The sequence below is a fragment of the Coregonus clupeaformis genome, chromosome 12 (assembly GCF_020615455.1).
Source record: "Coregonus clupeaformis isolate EN_2021a chromosome 12, ASM2061545v1, whole genome shotgun sequence".
Classification (NCBI taxonomy): Eukaryota; Metazoa; Chordata; class Actinopteri; order Salmoniformes; family Salmonidae; genus Coregonus; species Coregonus clupeaformis.
In genome coordinates, this window is record NC_059203.1 from 53,776,687 (window position 1) to 53,794,396 (window position 17,710).

General features: G+C 48.4%; 2 protein-coding genes across 3 annotated transcripts in view; one reads left to right on the forward strand and one right to left on the reverse strand.

Moving 5' to 3' along the window:
* Positions 1 to 9,177: 9,177 nt before the first annotated feature.
* LOC121577678 (EF-hand and coiled-coil domain-containing protein 1-like) lies at positions 9,178 to 14,662 on the forward strand. The gene is made up of 7 exons (XM_041891450.2): positions 9,178 to 10,099; positions 10,297 to 10,783; positions 10,886 to 11,020; positions 11,476 to 11,712; positions 11,817 to 11,973; positions 12,776 to 12,901; positions 13,082 to 14,662. Exons 1-7 carry the CDS (start codon positions 9,493 to 9,495, stop codon positions 13,394 to 13,396), a joined length of 2,064 nt encoding a protein of 687 aa, XP_041747384.2. The 5' UTR covers positions 9,178 to 9,492; the 3' UTR covers positions 13,397 to 14,662.
* An 84-nt stretch (positions 14,663 to 14,746) lies between these two features.
* The window catches only part of LOC121577679 (solute carrier family 41 member 1), a 55,661-nt gene continuing 52,697 nt past the window's right edge, over positions 14,747 to 17,710 (reverse strand). For both annotated transcript variants that reach the window (XM_041891452.2, XM_041891451.2), the window contains exon 11: positions 14,747 to 17,710. In XM_041891452.2, coding sequence (XP_041747386.1) covers positions 17,525 to 17,710 — 186 coding nt within the window. In that variant the 3' untranslated portion in view covers positions 14,747 to 17,524.

Here is a 17,710-nt window from a genome sequence, read left to right on the forward strand (position 1 = left end):
GGATGGAGTTAGACAGAGACAGAGAAAGGTACAGCGGCTTGCGAAAGTATTCACTCCCCTTGGCATTTTTCCTATTTTGTTGCCTTACAACCCGGAATTAAAAGGGATTTTTTGGGGTGTTGTATCATTTGATGTACACAACATGCCTACCACTTTGAAGATGCAAAATATTTTTTATTGTGAAACAAACAAGAAAGAATAAAAAAAACAGAAAACTTGAGCGTGCATAACTATTCACCCCCCCAAAGTCAATACTTTGTAGAGCCACCTTTTGCAGCAATTACAGCTGCAAGTCTCTTGGGGTATGTCTCTATAAGCTTGGCACATCTAGCCACTGGGATTTTTGCCCATTCTTCAAGGCAAAACTGCTCCAGCTCCTTCAAGTTGGATGGGTTCCGCTTGTATACAGCAATCTTTAAGTCATACCACAGATTCTCAATTGGATTGAGGTCTGGGCTTTGACTAGGCCATTCCAAGACATTTAAATGTTTCCCCTTAAACCACTTGAGTGTTGATTTAGCAGTATGCTTAGGGTCATTGTCCTGCTGGAAGGTGAACCTCAGTCCCAGTCTCAAATCTCTGGAAGACTGAAACAGGTTTCCCTCAAGAATTCTCATCTGACCAGAGTACCTTCTTCCATATGTTTGGGGAGTCTCCCACATGGTTTTTGGCGAACACCAAACGTGTTTGCTTATTTTTTCTTTAAGCAATGGCTTTATTCTGGCCACTCTTCCGTAAAGCCCAGCTCTGTGGAGTGTACAGCTTAAAGTGGTCCTATGGACAGATACTCCAATCTCCGCTGTGGAGCTTTGCAGCTCCTTCAGGGTTATCTCTGGTCTCTTTGTTGCCTCTCTGATGAATGCCCTCCTTGCCTGGTCCGTGAGTTTTGGTGGGCGGCCCTCTCTTGGCAGGTTTGTTGTGGTGCCATATTCTTTCCATTTAATGGTGCTCCGTGGGATGTTCAACGTTTCTGATATTTTTTTATAACCCAACCCTGATCTGTACTTCTCCACAACTTTGTCCCTGACCTGTTTGGAGAGCTCCTTGGTCTTCATGGTGCCGCTTGCTTGGTGGTGCCCCCTGCTTAGTGGTGTTGCAGACTCTGGGGCCTTTCAGAACAGGTGTATATATACTGAGATCACGTGATAGATCATGTGACACTTAGATTGCACACAGGTGGACTTTATTTAACTAATTATGTGACTTCTGAAGGTAATTGGTTGCGCCAGATCTTATTTAGGGACAACATAGCAAAGGGGGTGAATACATATGCACGCACCACTTCCGTTATTTCTTTTTTATAATTTTTTGAAACAAGTTATTTTTTTCATTCCACTTCACCAATTTTGACTATTTTGTGTATGTCCATTACATGAAATGCAAATAAAAATCCATTTCAATTACAGGTTGTAATGCAACTGTCACGGTTTCGGCCGAGGCGGCTCCTCCTCCTTGTTCGGGCAGGTTTCGCCGGTCGTCGTCTCCGGAGTTCTAGCTGCCACCGCTCTATGTTTCTTGTTTGTTTGGTTTTGTCTGTTAGTCACACCTGTTTTGTGTTAGGTCTCATTTAGCACCCTATTTAGTTTCCTTGTTGTTAGGTTTGTGTTGTGTGTAATTGTTCGTGTCGTGGTTGCGCTACCCGTGTCGGTACGCTATTTTTCCTGAGCTTCCTCCTTGTTGTGTGAGGAGAGATTTACGCACCTGTGTGTGCGCTTGTAGTTACGCCTGTGTGCGTCTTTTTGCCTCCGGGCTGTTTTGGATTAATTTTCGTGCTCAGTAAAGTCTTGTTGGACTTACCCTCTGCTGCCTGCGCCTGATTCTACACCACACCCATACACAGCACCGTGACAGATTTACACACCATAGAATGGAATCAGCAGGAGCACCCGTCGACCCCATGGAGGAGCGTCTCCTTGGACACGAGCACCGGATCAACCGTATCGGGCACGCCTTGGAGGGCGTCATGGACACCCCTTCGTCGATGGGAGACCAGCGGGGTTCCCATAGCCCCACCTATCGCACCATCACCTTCACCACCGGACAACCAGCCCGTCCATCGACCGGAACCCAGTGGGATTCGGCTCTCGCTCCCGAGGGCGTACGACGGCACCGCTGCCGGGTGTCAGGGGTTCCTCCTACAAGTGGAGCTCTACATTGCCACCATACACCCGGGCGCCCTCGGGATACGAGAGCGTTTCCGCCCTCATCTCCTGTCTCACCGGCAAGGCGTTGGAGTGGGCCAACGCCAAGTGGAGGGGGAATAGACGCCGCCACAGTCACCTATGCGGAGTTCTCCCGTCGCTTCCGTGCGGTCTTCGACCATCCACCAGAGGGGAGAGCGGCGGGGGAACGTCTATTCCACCTCCGACAGGGGATGAGGAGCGCTCAGGCGTTTGCGCTGGAGTTCCGGACTCTAGCGGCTGATGCGGGGGTGGAATGAGAGGGCCCTCATAGACCACTTCAGATGTAGCCTTCGGGACGACGTCCGCAGGGGAGTTAGCCTGCAGGGACACTACACTAACATTTGACCAGCTGGTGGACATGGCCATTCGACTGGACAACCTGCTGGCGACCCGCGGACGTCCCAGGTGGGGGCCCCCCATTCCACCCTCCAGCGCCTCCGAGCAGTGTCCGATGGAGCTTGGAGGTGCTGGCGCTAGAGGGAGAAGAGGTAGGAGCCCGAAGGGGGCAGTCTCCTGCACCAAGTGTGGGCGCGGAGGGCACACCGCGGCTAGGTGCTGGGGAGGGTCCTCTGGTGAGGGAGAGAGCAGGTCATACAGTGGGGAGTCCACCCAGGTGAGTAGGCGCCCTACTTACCCAGAGCTTTCTGTCGTTCACATTACCTTACCTGTTTGTTTCCCACAGGTTGCACCTCGGTCCCAGCATAAGGCGCTAGTCGATTCAGGCGCAGCTGGGAATTTTGTAGACCGCAGATTCTGTGTTAAGTTAGGGATTCCCCTCCTTCCAGTCGAAAAACCCTTTCCTGTACATGCCCTAGATAGTCGTCCGTTAGGATCTGGGTTGATTGGGGAGGTCACAGCGCCACTTAGGATGATGACGCAGGGGGGTCATGAGGAGACGATTCAACTCTATCTTATCGACTCTCCTGCGTATCCGGTGGTACTGGGGCTTCCCTGGTTGATGACCCATGATCCTACTATTTCGTGGCGAGAGAAAGCTCTTAAAGGGTGGTCTGCTCAGTGTGAGGGGTTATGTCTGGGTGTTTCCATAGGGGCGACCTCGGTAGAGAGTCCGAACCAGATGCCAGCACTGCACATTCCTCCTGAGTATGAGGATTTGGCGCTCGTGTTCAGTAAGACCAGAGCGGCACAGTTGCCACCTCATAGACAAGGGGATTGTGCGATAGACCTCCAGACAGGAGCAGCGCTTCCGCGGAGCCATGTGTATCCTTTGTCACAGGAGGAGAAAAGGGCAATGGAGACTTACATTGCCGAGTCTCTGAGACAGGGATACATACGGGCCTCCACTTCTCCCGCGTCCTCAAGCTTCTTTTTTGTGAAGAAAAAGGATGGAGGTTTGCGTCCGTGTATTGATTACCGCGGTCTCAATCAGGTGACGGTGAAGTACAGCTATCCACTTCCTCTGATTGGGACCATGACGGAGTCCTTACACGGGGCAAGGTTCTTCACAAAATTGGATCTCAGGAGCGCATATAACTTGGTGCGCATTAGGGAGGGCGATGAGTGGAAGACAGCATTTAGTACTACATCCGGCCATTACGAGTATCTCGTCATGCCATATGGGTTAATGAATACTCCATCAGTCTTCCAATCGTTTGTAGACGAACTTTTCCGGGACATGCAGGCGCAGGGAGTAGTGGTGTACATAGATGATATTCTTGTGTACAGTGCTACTCGGGCCGAGCATGTAGCCCTGGTGCGCAGGGTATTGAGGAGACTGTTGGAGCATGACCTGTATGTCAAAGCTGAGAAATGTCTGTTCTTCCAGGAGTCAGTTTCCTTTTTGGGTTACCAGTTGTCTGCGTCAGGGGTGAGAATGGAGGTGGACCGAGTGTCCGCCGTGCGTAATTGGCAAACCCCAACTACGGTTAAAGAGGTGCAGCGGTTCTTGGGTTTTGCGAATTACTACCGGAGGTTTATCCGGGGTTTTGGACAGGTGGCAGCTCCCATAACGTCTCTTCTGAAGGGGGGTCCGGTGCGCTTGCAGTGGTCAGCTGAGGCGGACAGGGCCTTTGGGAGACTGAAGGACCTGTTTACCTCGGCCCCGGTGTTGGCGCACCCGGATCCCACTTTACCCTTCCAAGTTGAGGTGGACGCGTCTGAGGCCGGTATCGGGGCAGTTCTTTCTCAACGATCCGGTACACCACCTAAGCTCCGCCCCTGTGCTTTTTATTCTAAGAAGCTCAGTCCGGCGGAGCGGAATTATGACGTAGGGGACAGGGAGCTGTTAGCCGTAGTACAGGCCCTAAAGGTGTGGAGGCATTGGCTTGAGGGGGGCTCAGCACCCTTTCCTCATTCTGACCGACCATCGTAACCTGGAGTACATTCGGGCAGCTAGGAGACTGAATCCTCGCCAGGCTCGATGGACTATGTTTCTCGCCCGGTTTGTGTTCAAGATCACTTACATCCCTGGGTCCCAGAACGGGAAGGCAGATGCTCTGTCCCGTCGGTATGACATGGAGGAGAGGTGTGTGGAGTCCATTCCCATACTACCGGAGTCTTGTCTGGTGGCACCGGTGGTGTGGGAGGTCGATGCGGAGATCGAGCGGGCGTTACGCACCGAGCCTAGTCCTCCACAGTGTCCGGTGGGTCGGGTGTACGTCCCGCTCGAGGTCCGGGATCGGCTGATTTATTGGGCTCACACGTCCCCCTCCTCTGGACATCCGGGTATTGGCCGGACGGTGCACTGCCTTAGTATGAAGTACTGGTGGCCAACGTTAGCCAGGGATGTGAGGGTTTATGTCTCCTCCTGCTCAGTGTGTGCCCAGTGTAAGGCGCCCAGACACTTGCCCAGGGGTAAATTACAGCCCCTGCCCGTTCCACAACGACCCTGGTCTCACCTCTCGGTGGATTTTGTTACCGATCTTCCCTCCTCACAGGGGAATACCACCATCCTGGTCGTTGTGGATCGGTTCTCGAAGGCCTGTCGTCTCCTTCCCATGCCGGGTCTTCCCTACGGCCCTACAGACCGCTGAGGCTCTATTTACTCACGTCTTCCGGCATTACGGGGTGCCCGAGGATATAGTGTCCGATCGAGGTCCCCAGTTTACCTCCAGAGTCTGGAGAGCATTTATGGAACGTTTGGGGGTCTCGGTGAGCCTTACCTCGGGTTACCACCCGGAGAGTAATGGGCAGGTTGAACGAGTCAACCAGGATGTGGGTAGGTTTCTGAGGTCATATTGTCAGGGCCGGCCGGAGGAGTGGGCGAGATATGTGCCCTGGGCCGAGATGGCACAGAACTCTCTCCGCCACTCCTCCACCCAACTAACCCCTTTTCAGTGTGTATTAGGGTACCAGCCGGTTCTGGCACCATGGCATGAGAGCCAGATCGAGGCCCCCGCTGTGGATGAGTGGGTGCGGCGCTCGGAGGAGACGTGGGACGCTGCACACGTCCATCTGCAGCGTGCCATACGTCGACAGAAGACGAGCGCCGACCTACACCGTAGTGAGGGGCCAGTGTACGCACCTGGAGATCGAGTCTGGCTCTCAACCAGAAACCTGCCCCTCCGCCTGCCCTGCCGGAAGCTGGGTCGGCGGTTTGTGGGGGCCTTTTAAAGTCCTGAGGAGATTGAACGAGGTGAGTTACAGGTTAGAACTACCTATTGATTACAAGAATATTAACCCCTCGTTCCATGTGTCTCTCCTCAGGCCGGGGTGGTAGCTGGTCCACTCCAGGACTTTGAGATTGAGGAGACTCCTCCGCCCCGTTGGACATCGAGGGGCTCCGGCGTACACGGTTCGGACCATCCTGGATTCGAGACGCCGGATGGGGGTCTCCAATATCTCGTGGAGTGGGAGGGATACGGTCCGGAGGAGCGGTGCTGGGTGCCAAGGAGGGACATTCTGGATCCGTCCCTGATGACCGAATTCCATCGTGGTCATCCTACGCGCCCTGCTCCCGCGTCCCCCTGGTCGTCCCCGAGGCCGGAGGCGCAGCGCGGCTGGAGCCGCGCGTCAAGGGGGTACTGTCACGGTTTTCGCCGAGGCGGCTCCTCCTCCTTGTTCGGGCAGGTTTCGCCGGTCGTCGTCTCCGGAGTTCTAGCTGCCACCGCTCTATGTTTCTTGTTTGTTTGGTTTTGTCTGTTAGTCACACCTGTTTTGTGTTAGGTCTCATTTAGCACCCTATTTAGTTTCCTTGTTGTTAGGTTTGTGTTGTGTGTAATTGTTCGTGTCGTGGTTGCGCTACCCGTGTCGGTACGCTATTTTTCCTGAGCTTCCTCCTTGTTGTGTGAGGAGAGATTTACGCACCTGTGTGTGCGCTTGTAGTTACGCCTGTGTGCGTCTTTTTGCCTCCGGGCTGTTTTGGATTAATTTTCGTGCTCAGTAAAGTCTTGTTGGACTTACCCTCTGCTGCCTGCGCCTGATTCTACACCACACCCATACACAGCACCGTGACAGCAACAAAATAGGAAAAATGCCAAGGGGGATGAATACTTTTGCAAGGCACTGTATATGGAGCTACTGCATGTCTTCAGTTGTCCATATAAAATAGGTCATCGTTGATCTTGTCTTTGTGTGAGTGTGTGCTTGAGTTGGTGTGTGTGTATTTGAACTTGGGTGGGTGTGTGAGGGTCTGTGTCTATTTGTGTATGTGTGTGTTCCTCTCTTTGAGATGCCAGATAGCAGAGTGTCTGTGATTATCAGGGGATGTAATCCTGTAGATGTAGGCCACAGTAGCCCAGACCAGACCTCTGACATCACCCACTAGATGGCCTGCCAGAAACAACAACAGTAAACAAGCCAGGCGGACAGACTGTCACAACTTCTGCCGAGGCTGCCTCCCCTCCTTGTTCGGGCTTCGGCGTTCGTCGTCACCGGCTTACTAGCCACTGTCGCTCCATATATCATCATTTCATTTGTCTTGTCTTGCTCAATTACACACACCTGGTTCATATCCCCTCATTAGTCCGTGTATAAGTGTTCCCTCGTCCTTGTGGGTGATTGTTTTATGTGAATTGAGTGGAGCTCGGTGGAGCTACTCGTACCTTGTATTGCCTGGGTAGATATTTCCCCTGTGCCTGTATTTTGCTGGAGCTACCCGTACCTTGTATTGCCAGGGTAGATTGTTCCCCTGTGCCTGTATTTTGTGGTCGCTATCCAGCGCAACTGTGTACGACGGAATAAACTCTGTATTCGGTGATTTACCCTCCTGCGCCTGACTCCTTCTAATCACACTCTCACACAGACAGATGTCCTGATAACTGGGGGGAGGTCACAAAACAGAAACAACTCCATATTTCAGCAGACACTCTTATCCAGATTGATTTACAGGAACAATTAGGGTTAAGTACCTTGCTCAAGGGCACAATAACAGATTGTTTATCTAGTCAGCTCAGGGATTTGAACCAGCAACCTTTCGGTTTACTGGCCCAACGCGCTTAATCACTAGGCTACTTCCCATAGAAAGATAAACAGGATGGATTTGGTATAACTGACTCCAGACTCTTAATAAACCCATATTCAACTTCAGCTTTTCTTTATAAAGCAGAAAATATCAAAAATGTTATCAAAGCGTGTTTAACTTCACATTGAATCACTTTGAATCTGAAACTGAAATTGAGCTGTAGAAAAGGAACCCCACAAGCATATTTGTAGAAGTAAAGACAAAACAAACCAGGTGTCGCTGAGTCAAGGAACAATGAATGACTTTACCGCAGCCAGGTGACTCACCTCTCACAGACTTGTACATTAGTTACAGCCGGTGTGTGTGTGTGTTTGTGTGTGTGTAAAACTAAGGTGCGTCTCTCTCTTATCTTATGACCCTAGCACTATAGGGAATTATTTCCTGGTAAGGTTCATTCCATAGGTGGGATGTTACAGCAAACACATTAAGGTTGAAATAAGAGTAGGTTGTGTGAGTGTGTGTGTACACTCATGCACATGCATGGGTGTGTGTTATCCTGTATGGTGTTTTTGTTGTAGCTGTCAGGTATGTGATGAGTAGCCATGAGGGTGGGGAAAGGTATTTCCGCTCAGAGGTGCTTGGTGTTCTCTGGAATTCGCTGGAAGTGGGAGAATGTGTGTCTTACGTTTAGCTGAAAGTATGTGTTAAGTTTAGCTGAAAGTGTTTGTGTGTGTGTGTGTGTGTGTGTGTCTGTTTGTGTATATGTGTGTTGATTGGGTGACAGCGAGTGTTGGCGTGTGTCTCTCTGATGTGTTTGCGTATCGGGTGTCCTGTCAGATTGTCGCACCCTGAGCAGAAGTGACTCATACACAAGTTGTAGCACTGAAACAAAAACCTTCATGACTCAATTAGATATATTCTCTTTCTTTGAATGGAGGGACACCATCTCTATGTGTTACACATTTAGTGACACAGGACACTATGCGATCCAGGTCTGTTATCCAATACACACACACACACACACACAGAGGTGTCATGCCCATGTGGGGCACAGGGGCACATGCCCCCTCGGGTTAGTCCTGTTTAAAAATGTTTTTGTTGTTTCTCTGTAATACTACTAGCTCCTCGCAATTTTATGAAGTTGGCTTTAGCTAGCCCAGATAGGTTCCCAATCTCCCAACCTCATAACTAGCTACTAAGAAGCTTTTACCCAGATTTTAGCAGAGATGCAGGGAAGCACATTTCATTTATTTAATAAGAACCACCAGTCAGGAGGATACAGACAACTCCAGAGGTATATTTAGATATGCAGAAAAAATATACATATTTATATAATAATTTTTTTACATAGAATTAAGCATAATGATTATAGCTCTAATTGCAGGAAAAAGCTGTTTCAGGTGTTTGAAAAAGGAAAACATCTCAAATTTAAGGAAGGGGGCACCCCCCAGCCATCCTCACCTACTTTGTGCCCCCTCAGATTTTTGGGGTGCATGATGCCACTGCACACACACACACACACACAGACTCACATACACACACAGTTAGCTCTGCGTGGGTGGAGCCGTATTGTGTCTCGAAGGATTTCACCGGCCCAGTCCTGGCGCACACAACACAGCACACACCCTTTGCTGTTGAAGGAGGTAGGAGTCTCCACACAATGTGAAGACACGACTTGGATGCTAAAGATCTAACATACCACGAAACATTATAGCATTATAAGGCCTACGTGAGTTCGATGGTGTATTTTAATCTCATTAGAGATATACCTGCGTTTTGGTGGAAAGTTTGGGATCTCTCGCTCTGAGTGAATGAACTGCGAAAGCACCGTATTACAACTTGGAGGAACAGGTTCTCTCCTCGCGCCCCGGGACATGTTTTAGCCGTGTTGGATAGGAAATTATTTTATCATATAATTAGTGGGCAAATCACCTTCTCGTCTCCACCATGAAGAGCTCAAGAGGGACAGTAGCGTCGCCATCTCTCCAGTCTTCTCCAAGGGCTGCGCGTCAGAGCGAGTGGCTGCGGAGCGCTCTGGCCCACCACCACTGCCCCGACCCCGGCGTGGAGAACGAGATAGTGGTCCTGGCAACGGGGATTGACCAGTACCTCCAGGAGGTCTTTCACCACTTGGTCTACCCTAAACAAGACGACGTGGTCTCGGCAGAGGACTTCACTGTGCTTTGCTCAGTGCTGGGGCTTACCGGAGAGGAAAGTGAGACAAGGGATGGAGAGAAGGAAGAGGAGGGAGATGATGAGGAGGGTCAAGGTATTTGCTTGAGGCTCCCTCACGAGCTGGCTTTTAGGGACTTCCATTCGCGTCTATGCGGTTATTTCCGCGTCCGAGCGCGCGATGGAACTGGACCGGGGGTCATGCGCCTCCCCGTTACGGAGGAAACAGAGCACATTGAGCGCGAGATCCGGCTTCGGTGGCCGCGGGTCCGGCGAAGGAAATGTGTCAGTTTCGACCTCACAATAGACCAAACCGGGAGGAGGCCCGCGGCCAAGACGAACAACTGTGAAACGGGTTCATCAGAACTACATCACAAGACAGGTAAGCAATTGGCTATAGCATATGAACTGAAGTCTGCTAAAATATCTGAACTGTTATGGTGACAGGTTCAAACCCGGCTGTGCTCCAGCTGCCCCCCGCCTCTCAATTGCTACATTGAAGGAATCCTGATGTGTTATCTCAAACTGAGGACACTAACACCAGGCCATATGAACAATCCTCCTCTCTCCCACCTCTAGGCCAGACAGAAGCAGAGTGTGTGGCTCTGCGGGAGCTGGTTGAGGACCTGCGCTCTGCTCTACAGGGCAGTGATGCTCGCTGCCTGGCTCTGGAGGTCGCATTACGACGACAGAGGGGCCCAGCCAGGCTTACCATGCACCACTCCAATGTAGCGACTTCAAACACAAGTACACCCTCAAACATACCAATTCCAAATGCCCAGGGACGAGAGAGGGGTGCACCTAACCCCCCAAAAGAAGTGATCCCAAATCCAAACCCTCAGGGCCGAGGGTGCGGGGTGGGGGAAGAGAGGGTAGCAGGGAGACGGGGCTCCAAAGACCCTATCCTCAGGGAGCTGCAGCTGATTCGCTCCTCACGTGATGGACAGCTGGAGGAGGCAATCAGGTTCAACCAGCGGCTGGAGGAGGAGCTTGGCTGGGCCTATCGGGAGGCTCGCAGGCTGGAAGGGGTGGAGTCTCGTCTACGGCAGGAGAACTCTGAGATCAGGTTGGTTTTGTTTGACTGATTTGTTTGATGATTGGTTGATTGATTAATGGAATGGCTGGTTGATTGGTTTGTTGACTGACTGATTGATTGTCTGATTGACAGGCGGAGAACAGAAGAGGCGAGGGAGGCTCTCAGAGAGGGGCTCCAGAAGGTGAGACTGATCCAGAAACAGGCTCAGAACGTCCCTCAGCTCCAGAGCAGAGTCACACAGCTGGAAACAGACATTCAAGAGTACAGGTAGACTATACAACACCCCCATCCCCATGTCTGGGCCTGGAGGTCCACTATACTGGCACGTAGGGGGCTGAATAAATGGGATTATGTTTGGTTAATATTCAACTCTATATCACATCACTGTAGCCTACATCACCAACAGCAACAACATAGCAACAACCCAGCATAGGCTCTGTCCTCTACACTGCTGATACAGTATATTAAGCACATAAACAGCAATGTGTTATTAATTGAGGTTGAAATGTAAAGTAGTCATTAGTGGGGTAAGTCATTGGCCCTGCCTCTCTCTGGTAGTGGTATCTGCAGTGGTTTAACAGCTTGGCTATCAGTGTGGAGCTGTAATACTCTCACCACGAAACATAAGAGACCAGCAACACACGCACACATACACACATACACAAACGTGCACACACATAGTGATATTTGACCCATACTGTGCCTAAACTTTGACCTCTCAGATCACAGTGCACATGCAGAGGAAGCCATGCCTCACTGCCACGAGAGCCCATGGACGACACCTGCCTCCAGCGAGCGGTGGAGGGGAGAGCTGCCTCGGACGAGGAAGAGGAAGAGAGGGAGAGGGAGGAGAGGAGGAAGGAGGAGAGGAGGAAGGAGGAGAGGGGGAGGGAGGAAGGACAGTGCTGCCTGCTGGAGGTGAAGAGGCTCATCAACAGACTGCACAGCTGTGGTAAAGGGTGAGTGCACGGTACACACACGCACAGACACACACAGACACAGACACACACACACACACACACACACACACACCAGTAGCTGACTCTCTTCCTCTCCTCTCCAGGTGTCAGAATACAACAGCCCACCACTTGCTACTCTCCCAGAACCTCCTCCTTGACAACCAGAACAATCTCCATGGCAATGACCTCCTCACGATCCCCAGGGGGCGGGGCCGCAGAGGTCACACCTATCAGGAGGAGAGGGAGACCGAGTTAGAGAAGGTGAGAGAGAAATAGAGAAGGGTTCTGTGGTCCTCTGTAGCTCAATTGGTAGAGCATGGCGCTTGTAACGCCAGGGTAGTGGTTTCGATCCCCGGGACCACCCATACGTAAAAACGTATGCACACATGACTGTAAGTCGCTTTGGATAAAAGCGTCTGCTAAATGGCATATTATTATTATTCTTTGGGCCAATTCCATTTATATTTAGCTCCCTCCAAAGATAAATAAATAAGTAAGACATGGAATTGATCCTGGAACATATAGAGGACTAGAGGCCAGTGGGAGGCAGTTATACAAATACTGTATTAGCTCTATTCAGGCAGACCAATGGAAGCCTGTCTGACCCGGCGCACTATCCATTTTAAAATTGTGTGTATATTATTATTTCTTCATTGACTTCATTGGTCCTGGAGATCTACAGGGTGTGCAGGCTTTTGTTACAGCTCAACACTACCACACAGCAATTGAGCTAGTCAAGGCCCTGCAATTGATTAGTAGAATCAGGCATGTTAGTGGTGCTGGACTAAAAGACCAAGGTTGGAGACCAGCTGATTGTAAGGCTGTGGGCAGAGGCCAGGCCACTGAGTGACTATACACATCCCTCATTAAATCTAACGCTCTCTCTCTCTCTCTCTCTCTCTCTCTCTCTCTCTCTCTCTCTCTCTCTCTCTCTCTCTCTCTCTCTCTCTCTCTCTCTCTCTCTCTCTCTCTCTCTCTCTCTCTCTCTCTCTCTCTCTCTCTCTCTCTCTCTCTCTCTCTCTCTCTCTCTCTCTCTCTCTCTCTCTTGCTCTCTCTCTGTCAGAGGCATGAGGAGGTGGAGGGGTTGAGGTTGGAGGTTCAGATGGTGGATACAGAGAGAGTACGTTTGTCACTTTTGGAGGAGAAACTGACAGACACACTGACACTGCTACTGCAGCTACGCATCAAGGTACACATATATACACAAGCAAGAACAGTAACCACAAACAGGTCCTCAAAACATTCTGATTGTATGTTATACCAACCTTTCTAGTTCTGGAGTGCCACCTAGTGGTTTAGTGTGTGGAATGACCTGTGAATGAGCCAAGCCTTTCCCACCCTGACCTTTCTCTCCATCCTCTCTGGGCAGGGTGTCTCTCGTAGGTCTCTGGGGAAGATGCTGATGGACACTCTGGATGTCTGCAGCAGGAGTGGACATGGCCCATCCCATGTGCTGCAGGTGGCCAATGCCTTCTGTGCCCAGCTCTCGTCCAATGAGCTGCTGCGAGACGGGGGAGGAGTGGGAGGGGAAGGTGGCGGGGGAGGAAGAAAGGCAAGAGTAGCTGTGTCTACCATCCAGAGAACCTCAAGCACCACCAAACCTCCTGCTCATCTCCTGTTGAGCAAACACACAACCCTCTCTTCTCCCCAAACTCCCCAACTCCCCTCCATGAACACTACATAACTGGTCTACATCTACAGCACACTCCTAAACCTCCTTCTGACTAAGCTACTATACCACTTCCTCTTATATACCACTTCCTCTTATATACCACTTCCTCTTGTATACCACTTCCTCTTGTATACCACTTCCTCTTATATACCACTTCCTCTTGTATACCACTTCATCTTGTATACCACTTACTCATGTATACCACTTCCTCTTGTATACCATTTCCTCTTATATCACCACTTCCTCTTGTATACCACTTCCTCTTATATACCACTTCCTCTTATATACTACTTCCTCTTGTATACTACTTCCTCAGGAGTAGGCCTAGCTATGACTGCAGATATGAGAGGAAGATACTACAGGTTCATCTCCATTGCTCTGGGTCTATAACAGTCTCTGTCTGTGTACTGCTGTATTTACACAGCAGCTTTAGCCATTCATCTCTGTCTATCTATTCTGTTGTGTTTGTTACTAACATGGCACTTATGACACAATCATGTTTATTTATGCACATTTATATATTCATATTTATACTAATGACACAAGTATGATTAGCTATGTAATATGTTTTTGTTTTTCTGTGTCATTTGACATGTTTTGTTAGTCTAGTTTAAAGCTTTGTAGAGGAGCACAACTAGTGTATGTTGTGTGATGACCATGTGTCTATGTCTTCTGATTGTACATTAGATACACTGCTTACTCTACATCAGGTACAGTACTTTATACTATATTCATTATTTATCCAATCTCATTGAGATTACAAATCTTTTGACATGAGGGACCCGGGAGACCTGATTTATAAACATGTAACATTCTAATTATTGCAGTTATTGTAGAGAAGGACTATTAATACATTGAATTAATAAAACCTCATAAAATGTGCATATAGTAGAATACTATATGTGTTTTTTTCCACAATTCAAATGCATATCTACTGTGGTCGATTATAGGGACTCACAACAAGTGTCTTCACAAGATTCAGCTGCTACATTGTACTTAGTGCTCAATATGAGCTCAGACAGTTCTATTTCTGATATGACTGTGAGAACCAGGACTCAGGGTGTATGTGTGTCTTTGTTTGTGAACCAGCTGAAAGCACCAAACATCTGTGTGTGTGTGTGTGTGTGTGAGTGAAAGAGAGAGGGATAGAGCTACTCTGACCTTTTTATGATATCTGAGCAAGGCCAATCATTGCCCCATATCCATGATACATTACACTGCATCCTCAGAAAGGCATAACCTCACTTGACTCACACACATACACTTGACGTCCAGCTCTTAGGTTCTCTTAATTCAGGTATAGCCCCCCATACAGTCGCACACAAACAGAGTGACTCACAGAAGACCACAGCAATACAGAAGAGTGGTACGAAATAATATAGTCCTTTATTTCCAGCAATTTATAAAGTCCTGCAGAGAGAGAACCCCACTACAGTTACAGGGTTACAGAGGGGGAGCACACAGTTCCAAATACAGTGTATGCGTGTGTGTTTGTGTGTGTAATCAATATATCTGTATGGACAGTTTGTGCTAGTAGTGTGTGTGTGCATATGTGTGTGTGTCTGTGGGAGGTGGGGGTGAGGGTTGAGGGAAAGGGTTATAGAGAAATGATCAGTCCGTTATACCTGTGTGTTGTCTGACTACTAGTCTGTTCTAGTCAGAGCCTTCTGTTTACAATATCCATCTATTCATTATGTTCTCAATTGAAGGTTCTGGCCTTAGTGATTCCCAACCACTGCATCCATGCAGCCTCTCTCATAGACTGCTCATTCATTCATTACATTACATAAAATCAAGGTATGTCAGTTATTAATAAAAGCTCATTAAAGAGATGCTACTCTGTGGTGAGCCTGGCTCCTGATTGGTTACTATGTGTTGAGCTTGGCTCCTGATAGGTTAAGGCCTTCTATGTTTGGGTGTGAGAGGTTCATCAGATATTAGGCACCACACTGTTCTGTTTGTTAGTTTAGCCGCTAATCTACCGCGGCAGCGCTGAAGCTCTACTGGCCGGATACAACCCCAAAAAAGGACAAACAAAAAAAGAAAAAAAAGAAAATGAGATAAACAATTACAAAAACAAAAACAGCGACACAGAACCGAGACAAAATTAAATGAAAAATAAACACCTTATTTATAGAATAAATATAGTATGTACAATTTGCTTTGTGTGCATCTAAAAATAAATAGACAAAGCATTCCTTCCCCCTGAAGAATTATTCACAACCTCTTATCCGTACTGGGGCAGAACGCTGGCACAGGTTCAGTAAGACAGCAGAGAGAACCCAGGTTCTAGATCCAGGGTTCCGCTTCAAGAATCCAGAGGACAGGTTTTAGAATAGAATCTTGGATACAGGCTCTAGAATCCAGAAGGTATAGATTCTATAATCATAGATACAGGTTGTAGAATCTAGAGGACACAGGTTTTACATTAGAATCTTGTATACAGGTTCTAGAATCTAAATGAAGGGAATAGTGAACAGAGCCTCGATCACTATCAACACTGTCTCATATTCACTCATATGACAATGTCACCCTCTGGTGCCTGTGTGTGTATATTACAGTACTTTCCACACAGTGATACTATTCCCCACTGGGACTGCCTCAATCATATACATGACATAATCATTCTCTATGACTATGACTAACACATAAGATCACAGAAAGATTAGGAGAAATAATGAAGTTAAAGAATACATCTAATAACGGACACAACTTCCACTTTGTAAAATGTGTCACAAACCTAAGAAGGAAAACATGATCTTTTAAAGATAAGTTTTGCATATTCATGTTATGTGCCCTGCACATGCACTCTGCTGGCCCCTTAAAACAACATTTAAATCGAACACCAGATAACAAAGCATCAGATGATAACACATGCACTTCACCATCAAGCTGGGATCTGCTTCTTATGAGAATTACAGTGTTTATACTGACAGTATGTAAATGAGGGTAGGATAGGAGGCCATTTTGAAGCATGGCGTCTATGTGGCAGATATTATAGGTCAGCTGCATGGTGTGTGTACAATGCACAACAGACATTAAGGAAGTGTGGTAGTCAGCATGGACAGGCCTTGAGTTGCTTCAACTCAAGAAAGCTGATGTTGTTTGTACCATTCGAGAAAGATCGAGAGAGCGAGAGACAGAAAAAGAGAGATGATATTCCTAAACAGGCAATATTGGTTTGACAATTCCTCCCTCAACATCCTGTCTTTCCTCACTAACTAATTAAGCCCATTAAAGCCTTCTAATCAGAACACAGGTCTTCTCACTGCAGTCTGCATTAGGCAACAGAGTGATCAAGTGGATAACTTTCACCTCCTTGATGACCTATGTCCACGGAGTAGGTCGAAGTTGCCTCTTACCACTGATACAGGGTTAGTTATGTTTTCATCCCTCCCCAATGGTTAAGGTTAGGATTTGGGAGGGTAAGCTGATTCTAGATGTTAAGGGCAACTTCTACCCAGAGCTGTTAACACTTCCTGTTTCTGTTCAGGTTAGTGTTCAGACATCCTCTGACGGGGTTGGGAGGTTGTTACCTAAGCGGATTCAGGTCTCTACATTCTGGTCCGGGCCCCTGTGGAGCAGCCCCCACTGAATCACTACTCTCAAGGCAAGGCAAATTGAGAGGGTCCTTTAAAAATGGATTAATCTCTTTATACGTATAGCACTTGGTGATTAAGCATTCTAGGCTTGTGTGAGTTTTTTTTGCTGTCTGTCTTCATTTCAAGTCTAAGATTGATCTCATCTTTACAAATGCTGCCAATGTGACTGGCCCAAGGGAGAATGTCCCCATTGAAAATAATGAGGTTTCATCCACCCAACGGTAAAACAGATATAGATTCATATCAAATTCACTATTACCAATAATAATCATAGTCATCATAATAACAATAAAAACGATAGTAGTAGAACTCTTATTTAGTCAAATAAAGAAAAAATGGCATAGTCTGCGACCCAGGGAGAGGGGTTTTGGGGAAGATTGGGGGTCAATGGGTCAGGGTTGAGGTCTGGGTCTGAAAGTCATTCAGTTGTTCTGTGGTTCTGATGTCCAGAGGGAGATACTGTACAGTTCAGTTGTTCAGGTTGTTTCCGGTGATCTGGTATTGATGCTGTGTATATATGCTGTCCAGGTGTGTGTGTTCAGTCTCCCACATCGGTGTCTCTGTCTCCAATGAGCCATAGGACATGGAAGCAGAGGGCCAGGAAGCCGGTCCCCAGCAGATCTCCCAGGGCCGTCAGGTAAGGAATAGAGAAGTTATCAGGGTTCATCCCCCTACTCCACATCCAGTGGACCATCCAGTCAGCCAGGTACAACAGGATCAACAC